The sequence below is a fragment of the Arachis hypogaea genome, chromosome 10 (assembly GCF_003086295.3).
Source record: "Arachis hypogaea cultivar Tifrunner chromosome 10, arahy.Tifrunner.gnm2.J5K5, whole genome shotgun sequence".
Taxonomy (NCBI): domain Eukaryota; kingdom Viridiplantae; phylum Streptophyta; class Magnoliopsida; order Fabales; family Fabaceae; genus Arachis; species Arachis hypogaea.
The window spans coordinates 8,419,936-8,438,811 of NC_092045.1; the positions used below are offsets into that span (position 1 = coordinate 8,419,936).

At 30.9% G+C, this 18,876-nt stretch overlaps 1 protein-coding gene across 1 annotated transcript; it reads left to right on the top strand.

The window, feature by feature from the left end:
• The first annotated feature begins 6,963 nt into the window (after nt 1-6,963).
• On the top strand, nt 6,964-16,636 carry LOC112715069 (probable thimet oligopeptidase). Its single transcript, XM_025766814.3, has 20 exons — nt 6,964-7,344; nt 7,505-7,626; nt 7,889-8,052; nt 8,384-8,474; nt 8,682-8,861; nt 9,644-9,724; nt 10,421-10,501; nt 10,975-11,067; nt 12,075-12,155; nt 12,230-12,392; nt 12,732-12,852; nt 12,946-13,018; nt 13,587-13,694; nt 14,365-14,462; nt 14,536-14,581; nt 14,745-14,841; nt 15,175-15,248; nt 15,338-15,442; nt 15,884-15,964; nt 16,251-16,636. Exons 1-20 carry the CDS (start codon nt 7,179-7,181, stop codon nt 16,359-16,361), a joined length of 2,136 nt encoding a protein of 711 aa, XP_025622599.1. The 5' UTR covers nt 6,964-7,178; the 3' UTR covers nt 16,362-16,636.
• Nucleotides 16,637-18,876: the final 2,240 nt, after the last annotated feature.

An 18,876-nucleotide genomic window follows, 5' to 3' on the forward strand; every position in this document is an offset into this window, starting at 1 on the left:
AAAGAAAATGAACCTATATTCGTTCAACTAAAATTAAGAAAGAAATAAGGAAAAAAAAAGAAGAAGAAGACGAAAAAATGCATTAAATAAAATATTTTTGGGCATTTGTAGCAAAATTTTGATGTAAGAGTTCTAAATCTGAATATTATTGTGATGAATCTGTTCCATTCTCGTTTTAGTATATTTTGAAAATTTTTTGGTGTATTTTAGAAATATTTTGGTATATTTTGAAATTTTTTTAGTATATTTTTATTTCGATAAGTTATGAATAATTTAGAACTCTTTTTTTCCTCCTCCTCATCTTCTGCTGTTTCTTCTTCTTCTTTTTCATCATCATCATCATCTTCTTTTTTTTCTTATTAACATTTTTCTTCTTGTTTTGCCTTCTCAAATTTCTTCTTGTTTTACTCTCTTAACAAGAATAAAACAAAAAAAAAAAAGAAGAAACATATAATGCTGCAATATTACTTGGAAGAAGATTGATGGGAGAAAATTCGTCGGTAAAGATTTTCACTAAAAATAAGCACGTTGTAAATATAGTTCTAAACCGACAATTCAACCTCAATCAAATTTAATATGTTTGTCACTTAAGCAAACCCAAAAAAATTAACCGAAGTATTAAACCTCAGGTCGTCTCTCAAGAAATTGCAGTGAAGTGTTTTTACTATTGGTTATGAAAAAGTATCTTTTTGAGTTTTTGAAATAAGGAACAAGGAAATAAAATGGCAAGGAATTAAATTAATAACTAAGAAAACTCTTAACTAGGATTAAGAATTAGAAGTCATGTCCTCGTTATCATCTTCAATTGTGCTGGTAATTGTATTTCGCTTTCACTTAATTAACCTCTACAATGAAAGTAAGTCAAGTGAGGAAAATCAACTTAGGTTCACAAGTCCTAATCAAAGACTAGATTTAGTGAAGTCTAAGCCAATCAGCTATTTTCAATCATCCTTCAACAAGAGAATTTGATAACTCTATAGTCTCAACTAATCAATCCAAGTCAAGAATATAAAAAGCTAATTTAAAATCCAACCAAATATTTTATCAAACACTTGGAAGGCATAACATAAAAATATAGAAAAGTAACAAGGAATATTAACTTTAAACAACCAATTGCAAGCATCAATAACACAAATTAAAGAAAGCAACAATGACCATATGAAACATAAATTGCATTAATATGAAAATTGAATCTAACATCAAATATTCATAAACTAAATTGGCAACATAAAGTAATCAACAAGGAAAATAAATAAACTAGAATGCTAGAACAAATAAAAGTAGGAGAAAAACTAAATTGAAATAAGATAGAATTCAGAATTTGAGAAGAACTAAAGCTAAAAACCCTAAAACCTAGAGAGAGGAGAGAGCCTCTCTCTCTCTAAAGAACTACATCTAAAACCTAAAAATTTGGATAATGAAAAGTGACTCCTTGATTCCTCTACTCTGCAGCCTCTAATCTGTGTTTTCGCATTTGAAACTAGGTCCAAATCAACCTAGAAATTGCCTCCAGCATTTTCTGCAGATTGCAGCACGTGACGCTCTGTCACGCGTACGCGTCAGCCACGCGTACGCATCAGCCACGTGTACGCGTCGATTTGAAAATTCTCTGGCCATGCGTACACGTCATCCATGCGTGCGCGTTGCTTGTCTTCTGCGCCAGTCACGCGTACGCATCATCCACGCGTACGCGTCACTGCCAGCTTCTCAAAATATCATTTTCTTGCGTTCCTTCCACTTTTGCATGCTTCCTTTCTGTCCTCTAAGCCATTCCTGCCCTATAAACCCTGAAAACACTCAGCAAACAAATCACGACATCGAATAGTAATAAGAAGGGATTAAAATTAACAAATTTAAGGCTAAAGAAGCATGTTTTCAATCTTAATACAAAATTAGGAAGGAAAATGCAAAACATGTGAATTATATGAATAAGTGTGAGAATAATGGATAAAATCCACTAAAGTAAGCACAAGATAAACCGTAAAATAGCGGTTTATCAATCTCCCACACTTAAACATTAGCATGTCCTCATGCTAAGCTCAAGAGAACCAAAAGAGTGAAGAGGAATGGTAAGATGTATGAAATGCAACTTATCTAAATGCAAGCTACCTACATGCATCATGTTATTCTAATTATTATCTATCTATCTATATATATATAAGCATATATGTGGTCAAAGTGAGTCGAATTTTCAAGAAATCATATATGCACAATTGAGGGCTAAATAAATCACATCAAACACATTCACAGTTGAATTGAGTTAATTAAAAGAATTCACAAACTTGCAAGACAAGCAATGATCAAGTATGGACATATCAGTGACGGATCCAGAAAATTTTGATAGTGGGGACAAAATATATATAATAATAATTTTTATAATAAAAATATTATGTGTACATAAAAATTAGTTATCAAATTATTTATTAATCATTATGTATTCGTATATAAATATATGTATTGTTTAATTTATTTTTAATGTGTATTACACAGATAGTTATTTTCGATGTAAATATAACATGATTAGTTTTTATAATATCTCAATTTACAAATTAAAATACTAAAATAATCATTTATAAATAGGGTAAAGTATATTTTTTGTCCTTAAAGTTTGACAAAAGTTTTAAAAATATCCCTAAATTTTATTTTGTTTCAATTTTGTTCCAAAAGTTTTCGATTTGCATCAAATATACACCTGACGACTAATTATTCAAAAAATTTAAGATCGATTCAATAACAATTTCATAAAACAACCCCTCAACACAAGCAAATCAAACATAATTTTCTTGCATTATTGTTATATTGGTCTTAAATTTTTTGAAAATTTAGCCTCTGAGGGTATATTTGATGCAAATTAAAAACTTTTGGGACAAAATTAAAACAAAATAAAACTTAGGGATATTTTTAAAACTTTTGCCAAATTTCGGGGACAAAAAATATATTTTACCCTTATAAATATCTATCTTTTTATATAGGATAATGCCACATATTCATATTTTTTTATTAACCAAATCCAATCAAATTTGTCTAAAACAACAAAAATCAGTTATGACTAATATTATTTTAAATTTTATTGTTTAACTTGATTAGACTTAGTTCATAAAAAGACTTGGATGTGTAGTATTTCTTTTACATATATATAAGTAAATACTCATTTAGAAATTTACTTCTTATACAATTCGAAGTCAATTCTTATTGAGATTCATAATTGAAAAAATTCTTTCAATCAATGTAGTTGTTACAGAAAAAATTAAAACTAATATAAAAAAAGGATAAATAACACTCTTTCAAATTGATTTTTAAGAAAAAACACAAATTTTATTTAAATTGAGAATTGGTCATTCTAATGACATCTAATATGAATTTTTTAAATTGACTATGAAGTACAAAAAATTGAGTAAAAAATTATTGTGGGGTCAAATTTAATAATTAAGTGAGTGCAAATAAATATTATTATCATATACTAAAAAAAAAATTCTAAATCGTAACGGGGGCGATTGCCCCCACACTCATGTACATACATCCGTCCCTAGACATATGGAAATGAGCAATTAAACCCTCACTAGATGTGTATATGCACTCTAATCACTCAAGTGTTTGGAGGTTAAACCCCTCAAATCTCCTCTAATCATGTTTTCAAAAACTTTGTTCTTCATTTAACCAATCAACAATTATCTAGTGTACAAATGCAAATATCATGAGGACTTTTCAAGGTTGTAATGGGACTAAGGTAAGGGTGAGGATATATGTATGGCCAAATGAACTATCATATGAATCTTTGACTAACCTAAGTTCTCACCTAACACATGCACACACTCTATACAATTCTAAAATCAAGCTTAGCCACCCAAAATCTCACTTTTGCATATTTTTACACACTTGTGTATCAATTCTAATTCCATCACATATGCATTGATTTTATTATTGAACTTAACAATTTTCTCTCTCTTTTTTTTTATTTAGAAAGTATAATACATCAATGAATATGGTTTCTGTAATTTCACATGAGTATACACCCAAATTCTCAATATTTGTCAATAAAAACAAAACACATTCTCATCAACCAAAGTTTTCACCTTTCCCCATACTTATTTGACACACATTCACTATCTTAAACTAACAAAGATTCAAGTAGGACAATTAATTATTTTTCCACTTAAGGCTAGTGATGTGGTAATATAAAGAATAAAAGGGGGTTAAAAAGGCTCAATATGGCAAACAAAGGTAAATGAAATGGTAGGCTATTTGGGATAAGTGAGCTATAATCAAATAATGGCCTCAATAACCTAATTGCATTAATATACACTAAATAATGAACATATAGAATGGAACAAAACAAAGATTGCAATCATAGAAAAGAAAACATACAAGGATAAAATCATGGTTAAATAATGTAACCAAGCAATTAAGCTAAAAAACTCACGGGTTGTGCGTTCTTAACTCAAAAAACCATATTCCAAACTATTTATATATATTATGCAAGTTTTTAAAAAAAGTTTTAACTTAAATCAAAGAAAAAAAGAATAAGAAAAAAAATGCAGCACAAAAGAAAATATTTCTGTATGTTTGTAGCAAAATTTTAGTGTAAAAATAAAGAAATTTCTGTGTATTGTTAAGAAATTTTGATTTATTTTTTATTATAAGTTTTGCATGATTCAAAACTCTTCCTCTTTTTTTTTCTCCTCCTCATCTTCTACGGTTTCTTCTTCTTCATCTTATTTCGTTTTCTTATAATTATTCTTGGAAGAAAAAATTAAACAAAAAAAATACATAATGTTACAAAATCAATAGAAAGAGGAGGAGAAAAAATGCAGTAACAATAACAACAATAAAAAGAACGATAATGAGAATGAAACACGCGAGGAAGAAGAAGGAACACGGAAAAAAAAGAAAAGAAAGAAAAAGAGAAGGACGAGGAGGAAGAATATGAAATACAAACTTTGGAGAAAAACCGTTTCTCATTTTACGCTATTTAAAGTTGAGGAAGCGCGTGTTTACACGCTCTTTAAATTGAAGGTTGTTTTTGTTGGACTTATGCTAACTTATATAAACTTGATTCCAAAAATATTTATATGTATAGCAGGTTTTTTATTACTGTTATTGTTGTTGCATTTTTTTTCTCCTCCTCTTTCTATTAATTTTGTAACATTATGTATTTTTTTCTTTGTTTAATTTTTTCTTCCAAGAAAAATTATAAGAAAATGAAATAAGAAGATGAGGAAGAAGAAGTAGTAGAAGATGAACAGGAGGAAGAGGAAGAGTTTTGAATTGTGCAAAATTTATCAGAATAAAAATACACCAAAAAATTCTTAAAATACACCCAAATATCTTCGTGTTAAACCTAAATATCTTCGTGTTACACCAAAATTTACTGCAAATACAGAAAAATATTTTCTCTAATGCTGTGATTTTTTCTTCTTCTTTTTTCCTTATTTGTTTCTTTATTTTAGTTAAATGAATGTAAGTTTATCCTCTTCCAAGTAATTTTGCAGCATTATGTGTTTTTTCTTCTTCTTTGTTTGATTTTTTTGTTTTTATTCTTGTTAAGAGAGTAAAACAAGAAAAAACTTGAGAAGGTAAAATAATAAAAAAAATATGAATAAGAAAAAAAAAAGAAGAAGAAGATGGTGATGATGATAAAAAAAAGAAGAAACAGTAGAAGATGAGAATGAGGAATAGGAAGAATTCTGAATTATACAGAATTTATCAGAATAAAAATACACCAAAAAATCTTAAAATACACCCATATATTTTCGTATTACACCCAAATATCTTAGCACCTAAATTTACTGCAGAAAAATGTTTCCTTTAATGCTATATTTTTTCTTCTAAATTGAACTACACTTTTAGCCACTTGATTGGATTCAAAACAATAATCAATTTTGTTCTGGTTCAATTAACGATCTAAACCTAAATTATTTATTATCTTCAACAATGAGATAACTGATGATGAAGGAGAAAGAGAAAAATAAAAGAGGAGAAGAAATTTCAATTAAAAAATAAGAGGAGGAGGAGGAAGAGGTGGTGTTGATGACAATGATAACGAAAGAGAAAATTACGAAGAAGAAGAGGCACGAAAAAAAAAAAGAAAAAGAAGAAGAAGAAGAAAAGGCACGAAGAAAGAAAAAGAAGAAGAAAAGGCACAGAGAAAAACTGAAAGCACGTGAATATAAATGACTTGTATAGAAAAATGCTTGTATGTGAAGAATAACTCAAATATAAAAGATGCATATACTGAACACAAACATTGTATTTAAAATGTGTATACACAAATACATTAACTCAACCAAGTATCTATATTTAATAGATTTTATGTTAAGTCATTAGAAGTTAACAAGACATTTAAATTTTTTTAGAATAAATAATAAATAAATTTTGGATATTTTATCTCAAGAATAAATAAATTTTTTATTAATTAAAAATATAAAAAATTAAAAATTTAAATACCTCATATTTTAAATTTTTTTTTTATCTCATCACTGATACTTTTGTGTGTGATTAAGAAAATTATAAATAATTTTTAAGAATTTTAAAATAAAAATATTATATTCTCATATTTAATTCAAAATTTAAAAAATTATTATTAAATAAATTTAATTTTAAAAAATTAAAATATCATTATTTTAATTTTTATTATTTTTTAATATATTTAATTTTTATAAAAATAAAATGTGAGTAATAAATTTAATAATAATAAAATATTTAAATAAATCAAAGAGCCATCAATATTATTCAATAGTCCAAAAATAAAAAATATTACATAAATATTCCCCATATATTTTTATAAATTAAATTGATTTAATTTAAATTATATATTCTAATATTAAATCGAATTAATTTGAGTCCAAGACTAACTTCGATTTACCAATATATATATATATATATATATAGAGAAATTTTTACCTAAAATTTTTTATTTTAAGACTATCGAATAATATTAGTACCCTAAAATATTACTCCAACCACACACCCTTAAAAAACAAAGTCAGATACGTGTCTTTTTCTTTCGTGTTTTAAATATGTTCAAAAGAGAATGATCTTTTATTTTATTATTTTTTCTTTTGGAATCTTGAAATTCACGTCAAATAAATTTCAATCGCGTCATCCCATATTTTCCGCCCAAAATAAAATTTCCCCCGCGCTCGCCCCCTTCTGAGCCAGAAAAAGACAGAGCTGAGAAAATGGCGGAAAGTGAAGCAAATCGCGAGAAAATGGACCAACAGATGAAGAAGAAAGGTCACAGGCGCTTGATCGCTTTCACCGGAGCTGCTGCGGTGGTCGCAATCGCCGCCAACCTCGCCCTCACCTTCATCAAGTACCATAAGGACAAGAAATCAAGCAAGAAATGTACTCTTACTCTCTTTCTCTTACAACACTTCAAATTTTTTGTGCACTATTACTGTCACTTCTCAGCAACTTGGAAGAAAGAATTAAGTCATGAAAATTGAGATTTTTTTTTTCTTAAATTTTTATGTACTGAAAAGATTGCTTTGGTGAAACTTTGCAGATCTCGCGGGTTTGTATGTGCGCGTTAACCTAACTGCATCTGAGATTCTCAAGTTAGCTGACCAAATTATTGCAAAGTCAAACAAGGTCCACGATTCTGTTGCAGCTGTGCCATTGGATAAGGTACTCTCGATTCAATTAAAATAATTTGTTTTGGAAATTTTGAATTTGTTTATTTTCTGAAATTTCTAACTTTTTATGTATGCTGTTTACTCATTAGTGTGGTGGTTAGGTAGCAAAGTAAGGAGAATTCAGAATTTTGTTGTATGCATGTTTGTAATAGCTGTTGCGTTAGTGCATTTAATGTCTTCTTTCCTTTTCATCCTTCATATTATGAATATATTTGTAAGCTGATTGTTCTTAATTGTGTTGACTAATGCCTCAGGTTACGTACTCGAATGTTATATCACCTCTGGCAGAACTTCAGGCACAACAATTTCCGTTGATCCAGTCTTGTGTGTTTCCAAAGATGGTATCAACTCGGGAGGATGTGCGCAAAGCAAGTGCTGAAGCAGAGCAAAGGATAGATGCTCATATTGACATGTGCAGGTTCGCTACTGGTGGTTTATAGAAGATGCCATTTTTTTTTAAAAAAATAACTTTGTTTTTTACTCCCCTGTGTTTTTGATGGGGCAAGAATGCTTTATCAAGACAAGTGGTAGAGGCAGGATTTAATGATGCTTGTAGTGTCTTCTCTTGACAGCGAGGATAGGCTCGCAATATTGTTAAACTGCATGCATAGCATATCATTATGAATGATCTTGCAAGTCACACCTTAGTTAGTTTTGCAGATATTGTTAGTTTGTCTTTTCAAGATCGCGTCTGTTAATAACACGGTTTATGAAACTAAATGCTGTGTGGTTTCATGCAAATGTACTAGCAAACGCGAAGATGTATATATTGTAGTTAAAGCATTTGCAACAAAGGGAGAGTGGATAAATGCTGAAGCCAAATCCTTTGTTCAGATTCTGGTAAGTACTAAAAAAGTGTCTGTAACGTCCCTTTTTTTATTAATTATTTTTTATTTTTCTTCTGATGAAACTTTGTCTGGAACTTATTGGCTTCAATTTGTTACTGTTTCTATGTTGCTAAAGGAACTGCACAAATTTCATCATTTAATATACTTTCTGATGAAAACCACAAAATCCACATATTGATACTTTCATAATCAGTGACAGGTGAGAGACTTTGAGAGAAATGGATTGAACCTCACTGCAAGCAAAAGAGAAGAATTGCTGCGTCTAAGAGCTCAGATTGATGAGTTAAGCTTTAGATATATCCAAAATCTCAATGACGATAGCAAATTTCTTCCCTTCAATGAGGCAGAGTTAGCTGGATTACCACAAGAGTTTCTCAAGGTTTAATTATTTTTATTCTTCTTACAATCCATTTAATGCGAGTAGAATGTTTCTGAAATATTTCCTTTTCAGTTCTGCTTCTTTGGCTACGTTCCAAGCCAACTATTTGCACTTAAGCTATTTCAATATTTTTATTTCTGATCCCTTGTTTACTTTTAGCTGTTAGACATAAATTTCATGATATTTAATTTTTTCGGACACTTGGACATTGTGCCCTTGTGACTGTGATTGGCACAAAATAATCGAAGTAAGGATAGTCATGTTGTTCATATGTATGGCTCGGTATCCGGTTTGGGAGTGGAGGGGACCTTGGTGACCTATTACCCTCAACCTTCTCTCCAGATAATTAAATTTCTGTCTTCCCGAACAAGAACACCATAACAGAGGAAGTAATATAATGAATGAATATAGCTCCGAAGTATGAATTAAACATGAAAAATTTAAAGAGTAATTTCAAGGAGATATTTTATGAAAATCAAACCTGAAAAATACTTAAGGAAGTTAGTCAACCTAGAATTTAAGGTTTGAGATCAATGAGAACATCTTTAATAACAAATAATGGGTCAAAGCATCATTAATGCACAATGCCAGTTCTGTCTCCAGTTCTTTTGATTGCATAGTTAGTTGACTGCCCTAGATAAGCATAGTATACCTGATTTAACGCTAGTCAAGCCCTTATGCGCTTTCTGTGGAGGCTGATTACTGCTAGTGCATGACCTTCCATTATTAAACATTTCTTTTTCTGCTACTGTTACACTGTTTGATCAATTACATTCCTCCAGTGTTTGGATAAATCTGAAGATGGAAAGTTGAAGATATACTTGCGAAGTCATCATGTTGCAGCTGTTCTTGAATTTTGCAAGGTATGGTGGATGATGTATATTCTAGTAGTGTTTGTTCAATTGTTATGTAATAAATATTATATTTTTATTGCTTGAAAATAGATGTTAAATTGGATTTTACACTTCCTATACCAATGATGAGAAACGGCTGGTTTTTCAAGTAGTATCTTCTGTTGTTTAAAAAATGATCTACTTTCCTTGTCAAGTGTTCTTGTTTTGGAATTTCTGAAACGATTGTGCAAGATTACTTTCCCTGTGACTTCGACTTGGACCAAAAAGCCAGAATACACTTTCCAGTCATTGTTTTATTTTATTGTAAATCCCTCTTGCAGGAAGCATTAGTGTGTTTTACTTGACAATGAATTGCTTTAAAATACATTTTTATGAACAATTCAATGGATTATTATTTTCTAATTCTTTTGTGGATTTTGTTGGCTAATGTAACTTTTAACACTGTAGCAAACATATTTTTTGGGGTCCTTAGGTGGGCCCAAAGGCACCTAGCAAAGGGATTTATTGACTAAAAATATTTCTATATTAGAGCACTTGAATATTTACATTGGCATAAGAACAAATATTATCTATTTATCTTCTCAGAAAGAAAAGCCTCTAACTTCCCCTCCTCCTCCCCCCTCCCTCCATTGTTGTCTTGTTTATATTTTTCTTTTTAAAAAAGTGTACTAACTGGGTTTATACTGCTATATTGAGCTCATGAAGGTAGGAACTACAAGACGGATGGTATCAAGGGCATATGGGAATAGATGCGGAGAGGCCAATCTTTCTATTCTGGAAAATCTGGTAATTTTCACTGATGACATTACCCAAAATGTTCCTATATTTTAAATAGAAATTGAAAAATGTTCTCGTAATTTGACCATTGTATTGGTTAATTGACATGCAAGCAAGTTCGAGTTATCGTACTTAAAGTCTTAAATTTCTGATAAAAGTTTAGTAAGTTATTTCATATGAATTCAATATTCTCTGTTCAGTGATTTTATGACTTACTGATAATTGTTAAGAAAGTTTAGATTATTAGATTTATAGGGATAGATTGCACTTGTCAATCTGTATATTATTATGATGAGCAATTGAGCATTACCTTCAATTAGTTATTCTTCCCAAAGTTTGAATTAATTATGGGTTTTATTTTAGCATCTTTAGGAGCATGTTGCACTTTATGATTCTTGATTTGGTGATTGTTTTTAGACATGTTTATTATCAAGATCATTTACTAAGTTTGTTGATGATTGTATTTCATTGGCATGATTTAGGTGCAACAGCGCCATAAATATGCTCGTTTACTTGGCTATTCAAACTATGCAGAGTATGCTGTTGATGTTAGAATGGCAAAGACACCTATGAAGGTTTGTAAACTCAGTAAATATACTAATATATTAGCCACGAGAAGCACTAGAGAGCCAGTTAGATGAGATCATGAAGACAAGAAAATCTCCTTTTGGTTTCTGTAGTTATTGGAAGAGGATTGTATTTGAGCTTCTATTTTTTATGTTTGGCCGATAAAAATTATATTTAAAATATAAATTTGTTTTTAGTGTTTCACTTCCTCTCTCTGTACTCACCTTTTCACATCTCGCAAGGGATATTGTTAGATGAATACATTCAGCAATTTGCAAATATTCTGAACTGTAAAACAATTATTGAGTGCTAAACCATTGAGATGGTCATCATTCTTGTAAGTCTTAACTCTTAAAGCAAGTCGAAGCCAACTACATCGTTTTGGAAAAGTTTACAAAAAACTAGTAAAAAAAAAATCTTGAAATTAGTGAAAAAAAAAAAGTCTTAAGTCTTAACTCTTAAATCATGTTGGGGCATTTGCTCTTGTAGAAAACATTAGTGAAAGAGAACTGGACTGGCCTGGAGCATCTGTTTTAAGCTTTACAAAAAAGATCCTTTTATGACGTAGCTCATTTTAGAGCACTTTTCTCTCAAAGCTATTCATTCTAGCTTATGGGACATTTTTCATTTTTACAAGTGCCATGGAGGAAGAGAGAGATAGAGAGAGAGAGAGAGAGAGAGCGAGAGAAAAGAGGGGGGGGGGGGAGGCTATTTTGGTCTTTCGATAGTGGCTTAATTATTTAGGTCTTTGGGTGCGTCCCTTTTCCGGATCTGTTAACGTGGGATGCTTGTGGAAAAAGTTTTTAATCTTAAAGTGCTTAAGCAAGTGGCCTTACTGCTTGCTGTGTTGCTGTTCCATGAGTCTAGTATAATCAACAACAGTCAATCCTTTGTGGCATAGATCAGATTTAACGTGTAATATAATGGATTAATATAACTAATGCATAGTTTTCTTTCCTCAGATTTTTTATTCTTGATTTGGCTTCTATTTTTATATTTTTTGAATTTCATCCAGGTGTTTGAGTTCCTGGAGGATCTATCCACCAGTTTAACTGAGCTGGCCATGAAGGAACTTGATACATTGAAGAATTTGAAGGTTTGTTCAAGCTTGGTATATGCTTTTTGCCTGAATGTATAACTCCATTAACAGATTTGGTGTGATCATTTCAGAAGAGGGAGGAAGGGGAATTCCCATTTGGAATTGAGGACCTGCTGTATTATGTAAAACGGGTTGAAGACCAGAATTATGATCTTGACTTTGGCGAGCTCAATCAATACTTACCAATAAGTTTAGTTCTATCTGGGATCTTCAAAATTCTTCAAGATCTATTTGGTAATTTTACATCTGACAATTTGTCTGTCCTTATGCTATTATTGCTTTAACAATCAGATATCAGACATCAGACATCCAGTTCATGTTGAAGTAACTGGAAACGAATTTCAGAAAATATGTTAAAGAAATATTAGCTATCAAGTTTTCAATATAATGTTTTTAAAGTAGTTCATTCATGGGTATCCATTTGTTTGACTTGATTAACCACTTGAATGGTTATGTAATTTTTCTCAAACTAAAATAATTTTTTATAAACCTTCTTTGGATCTCCCGAGTTTTTAAAATTTCTATTTAGTAAATAACTACTAAATATACATTGAGACTCCTTTTTCTGTGCAGGTTTAAGGTTTGAGGAAATAGCAGGAGCTGATGTTTGGCATTCTGATGTTCGAGTGTTTTCAGTACTTGACTTAGGTTCTAGTGAAATCTTAGGTTACTGCTACTTTGATTTGTTTTCAAGGTTGCTACTTTTAACTACTTAAAATTATAGTTGTGCATTGATCGTTGTTTGATAATCTGTTGAAGAATGGGTTCATATTGTTCACTTTTACAGGGAAGGGAAATATGGTCATACTTGTGTCATGGCTCTCCAGAACAGTGCATTAACACTCAGTGGGGAACAGCAGGTTATTTTTTATTCGATAGACTAAAATCTTTTCTAATTTTTCAACTGTTGGCATCATTTCCTATGTAGAACAACAAAACAATAACAAAGCCTTAACCCACTAGGTAAGCAAAGCATCATTTTCTATGTATTTGGAGTTTTTCTCTCTACCTTTCCTTTGTAGATGTTCTCATGGCACTTTGAGCTGTCAAATCCTTTCTTCATATCAGACGGACACACACTTAAAATGTAACTCAATGAACACCAAAAAGTGGTCATAACCTATCTGATAACATACATAATAATAATGTATGCCTGTCCTTAAAAGTGCATATGCTCTGTGAGTCAGACACACATAACCTGAAAAGCATAAATTGAACACTACCTACCACATGATCTTAGCTTCCTTAATCTTTTCAAAGCATTTCAAGCACATTACTTTTATGAGAAAATTCTGACATGGAATGACAAAACCAATGCTCAATGAGGAGTTTAAAAGGATTATTCCATAAGAAAATAGCTAATCTAAAATGCAAAAGGATTATTCACTTTATTCTTTTAATTTTTGTCACCTGTTGATGTTTATGTAGATACCAGTTGCATTACTAATATCTCAAATTCAAAAAGATGGCAACAGTTGTCCTGGGTTGTTGCGGTTCTCCGAAGTGGTCGGTCTATTCCACGAGTTTGGCCATGTGGTATGTTTGCTTTTGTATCCATGTGGCATGATTCCCATCAGCAGTGGTTCTTATAATTGCCTTGTTTAGGATTTGGAAATGGGAATAAAGTGAATATTTTCTGTATCTGAGATCCTTCTTCTGAATATCTATGCCTTTTGTATTTGCTGGATTTCCAGTTTCTCTAGAAACTAGTACTACATTGTTCCAATCCTGCTGGTTATCCAATGTCCTGCCTTAAAATGAAAAGAAAAAAAGGGTTCTCTCTTATGACACATGATCTCGGAAACAATGTAACATATAAATGAGTTAGCTTAGTTTTTAGTTTATATTAATTGACTTGTATCCTAAAGTAATTAGCTTCTCCGGATATTATTTTCAGCCTAGTTAACCCAAAAGTTTTTCTTTGCAAGTGTCTTCACAAGCATATTAATTCAACAATAGGGGGTATGGACTTGATGGAACTGGATTTTTTAATCATTTCTGCCATGCTCTGCTTTTGTCAAGATAGGTTCTGATTTTGAGTGAAAATTTCTGGATTTTTATTATTAGTTATTGCTCTTTCAAGTCTGTAGTTTGAATTTTCAATGGCATTTTTTTTTTCCTGTTGATGGTGCCAGATGTAGTATGTGTAGCTTGGTTTATTTGATTTTTTACGTATAACTCTGAAGTCTTTTCATAAAATGTTTAGATTCAACAAATTTGCAACCGCTCCTCGTTTGCAAGATTTTCTGGACTACGTGTTGATCCCGACTTCGTGGAAATACCTGCTCAACTCCTAGAAAACTGGTAAGCACTATTCTTTCTTTAGTTGGATTAGACACACACTCATACTCACTCTTCCTACTTGTGGAAATTTTAGGTGTTATGAAACCAGCTGTCTGAAGTTGATTTCTGGATTTCATCAGGTGATTTTCATCAATTGTTTATGATAATTACATGGTTTGGCTTTTCTTGATTATGATGTAGTTATTAGTATAGGCTGTCTTTATCTGAAGCAAGTCTACTGAGAATTTTGAACATACTACACATTGTATAAACAATTTTTTGTTCTTTTATCGTGTCTTGCAGGATATTACAAAGCCGATAAAGGATGATACATGTGAATCAATCAAAAGATGGAGGGCTTCATTTTCGGCACTTAAATTGAAACAAGAGATTCTGTATTGTAAGTTTTAAGTTTTTTATCTTGTCAGTCAACTGCACTGAAATTAGTAGCTTCTTTTAGACTGTAGTGCTTTTGCATTTTGCACTGGTATGACGACCTGAGCATAATAGTGCATATTATAACTGGATTTTATCTTTGCATGGTGTGCTTGTTTTGTTAGTATAAAGTGAAAGTGTTCCTGTTGTGGGTTAGACAAGCAACTGAAATTGATCGTTTGTTCTTTTGGAGTTAGCTAGCTGGCTAGTGAAATTCATTATGTTGAGAGAGAAGATTATACAACGTGAATACTTTCTTTCGATATCTATTTATCATTTAATAGCTGCTTGCTATCAGGTCTTTTTGATCAAATCATGCATTCTGCGGATAACATAGACATTCGGGAGTTGTTCAAGCATCTTCATCCCAAGGTAAATGAATTTAAAATTAGTTAAATTTGAAGTTCAGTATCTGCAATGAAAGAATTGAAAAACGAAATTATGTAAATATCATTCTGCAGGTGATGTTAGGTTTGCCAGCATTAGAAGGAACCAATCCAGCTTCATGTTTTCCTTCTAGTGTTATTGGTTATGAAGCGGCTTGCTACAGCCGTGTATGGAGTGAGGTTTGAACAACCCCGATACTTCAATTGATACCATCATCAAATTTTTAACACTTAATTTTTGTTGCGAGCATCTTTCATTTTCAATAATCCATATCTAGTTTTCTATTGTTTGTTGTAATCGTTTTTCCTGATCATGATCATTGAGTCTGGAGTTAAAACAGAAACACTAAATCATGGACATACCATTTAGCATGAGTTCTGTATCCAAATGTTACATACATATATCACTGTCTCGTTTTGTATGATAGTATAAAATGATGACACAAGTTTGCATTTTCTTTTCTGAAATTATTTTTGCTGGACTTAATTATGATGAAATTGAAAAAGGAAACATAAATTTTCAGTTCTACACTTCCTTTCTTGTGTTCTTGTCCTGTTGGATCCCATGTTATGTGTCCGTTTAGTCTAATTGCTACATGGCTGAACCTAAAAATGTTTCAGGTTTTTGCTGCTGATATTTTTGCCTCGAAGTTTTGCAATGATGTTGTAAATCAGCATGCTGGCATGCAATTTAGGAAGAAGGTAAAAAATGGCTATTGCATTTTCTTTCATAAATTTTGTATTTTAAATTAAGATACTCTAATGGCTTGTCATAAAGTTAGTAGTATTAATCAACTTAGATTGGTCGAATGATCGGCTCACTCATTAGCTTAAATAAGTGTTAGGGATTCGAATGCTACTGACAAACTCTTAAATGGAGCTCCAATTTGCGGCAGATTAGTCTTTTGACCTATCGGGTTGGTGGATGCTATGGAAAACAAAAAAATAAAGTTAGTATTTATTTGTATTTGATTTGAAACATTCGCAGGTATTGGCCCCCGGAGGAGCAAAGGATTCTATTGAAGTGTTGTCGGACTTTTTAGGAAGAGAACCTTCAATTCGAGCTTATATTGAGAATAAAGTCAAGTATATTCTGTAAGGCTCTAACCGACCAATATTTATCTGTTGATAGGTTTCAGTTACCTGTTTCAATTTTTCCACAGGCAGCAATTTTTGTTCAAAAATTATTCTTCGTTGTAATAAGCACATCCTCCTCTCTCTCTCTCTCTCTCTCTCTCTCTCTCTCTCTCTCTCTCTCTCTCTCTCTCTCTCTCTCTCTCTCTCTCTCCAGTTCGTTATTTTTGCTAATGATTATTACATCAAATAGATTTGGACATCTTTCTTCTTAATCAACTAAGAATTTTCTTTCATGTATATTTTTTTGAAATCATTTTCGCTGGTGTCTACTTGTCTTTGATGTTTCGAAGGGAACCTTCTCGGGTTTATTAACAGTAATAATGTGTCAAGGAATTATTGTTCCATGTTTTGGAAGTGCATTGTATTGTTACAACGTTGCTATTTTTCGTTTTGTTATACAAAGTTCCCTACTATATTTGCTGCGATAAGTAAGATGATATTAAAAAGTAATTCATTATGTATGGAATTATTCCTAACAGGAATCATTGTCAAATATGAAATATGAATGTGCATAATTTATTTTATATATTTTTTAAACGAACCAGTTATATGTAGTTTGGCCTTTTCGCCCTAAATTTCTAAAGGTTCTGTTTTAATTTAATTTGTGGACAAAACGTTGAATTTGTTGTGCAGAAATATAAAATTCGTTAGGTCACGTTTGTCGCTTAAATTGACTGAAGTTTTCTTTTCCAATATTTTATGGCTATAATAATATTAGACCTATATTATAATTTTATAAAGCTGAAAATACTTAGTAAATTTCAATTCTTTAACTTGTATCTAATCTCGGTTGATAGTTTCAGAAATGATTAGATTATTCAGTTTCACACCGAAAAGGAGATGGCTAGATTACTCTATCAAATCAGTCATTTTAAATGATAGTGTATTAACTATTAATAGCCATTCAAGTATGTTCATTTACTCTTTTATTTATTAAATATATACAAAAATAGTAAAATTGAATTAGACGAGAAGGTAGTAAAATTGAATTAGACGAGAAGGTAAGTGGTTTATATTTAACTAAAACATTTTGGATTCAAATTATAGAAACTTTTTTTATAAATATGTATAATATAGGGTATTTTAGGAAAAAAAATTAGGCATAAATTCTTTCATATTTCCATAATATAAAGTATAAATTATATATAGTATAGAAGTATATATATATTAGAAAAAAAAAAAGAGAACTCAACATAACTAAATAGAGCAAAAAGCAACAAAGAAAGATACAAATATAAAAAAATTTAAATTGTAATTATTTAGTATTGTCATTAATAACTAGAGGGATCCACATCATTCTTTTCCTTGTAGTCTTGAATGATCTATGAATAATTTTTGCTAAATTTAGTGCTTTATTTTAGAAGATTTGTTCATTTCTTTTCAATTAAGTATTAATATAGGAAAATCCAATAATTACCCATTTCTTAGGCTCTTCTATCGTCTTTCTTATTAGATATTATTGTTCAACTTTCAAAGTATTGTTTTATTATATCTAGGATGGTCTAAAATCAACCATCCAAATATACTAGACGTATCAAGGAAATTCACAATACAAAAATAAGTGTCGAATATTTTTAATATTTTTCTTACAAAATACACAAATATTATCACTTTATTAGATAATTTCTAATTTACTCAATCTCTATTTTGTGTTAACCTTGCCAATTACAACAAACTAAATAAATAATTCAACTTGTGGTAGCATCAAATTCCTCCATATTACTTTAGTAAAATTATAGTTTGTTATATCTTTTGAAAATATTTTTATCTGCAAGACTTACGCAAAAGAATTAATAATATTTTTATCGTGTTGGTATAGTTTCTGTCTCCATAAAAGAATTCATATAGACTATAATCTATTTTGATAAATCTTTTTAGTTTGAGATAGAAAAAACCCTTAGAAAATGCATCTTTTAAAATTACTTGTAATTAATTATCCTTCTAAAATCGAATTTTTCTCTATGACAAATATTTCAGATCTCTGGAGAATTTGAGTTGACAGCATCTCATTAGAATTTATATTATTATGAAAGAGCTGATCCTGATTCCACGAGACACAACGGTGACATCTCTGATGAGAGGTAGTTACTCTCGGGGAGGCCATTCCCAAGCCCATGAGCCTAGCTCATCTAAGCCAATGAGAAAAATCAGAGTAGAAGGCGGGAAAGTAAAGTTTTTAGGAAAGGAATCACCGATTCCAAGGGAGGAAGAATAAATGAGAGAAGTGTGAGAATATGGATAAATACGTAACTTCTGTACGCTCTTTTTGTGACATGGTGAAAGGAGAAAGAAGACCTACTGATATAGAAGAGGATGACTCTTTCTCAGAATCAGGGAAAGAACGTGAAGATGAGCACAACATGCAATAAGAAGGAGAGGTAGCGAATCAACATAAAGATAAAGATGAAACCCAAGAGCCAAACATCAGAATTGAAAAGGTGGATGGGGTCTATAATATTGTGCTCAATGATGCTGCT

Excerpts from the sequence above, each read along its gene's own strand:
- LOC112715069 (XM_025766814.3), top strand. The coding sequence starts at position 7,179 with ATGGCGGAAAGTGAAGCAAATCGCGAGAAAATGGACCAACAGATGAAG. Across the intron at positions 8,475-8,681 it reads AATCCTTTGTTCAGATTCTG|GTGAGAGACTTTGAGAGAAA; the intron begins GTAAGTACTAAA and ends AATCAGTGACAG. Across the intron at positions 15,443-15,883 it reads ACAGCCGTGTATGGAGTGAG|GTTTTTGCTGCTGATATTTT; the intron begins GTTTGAACAACC and ends AAAATGTTTCAG.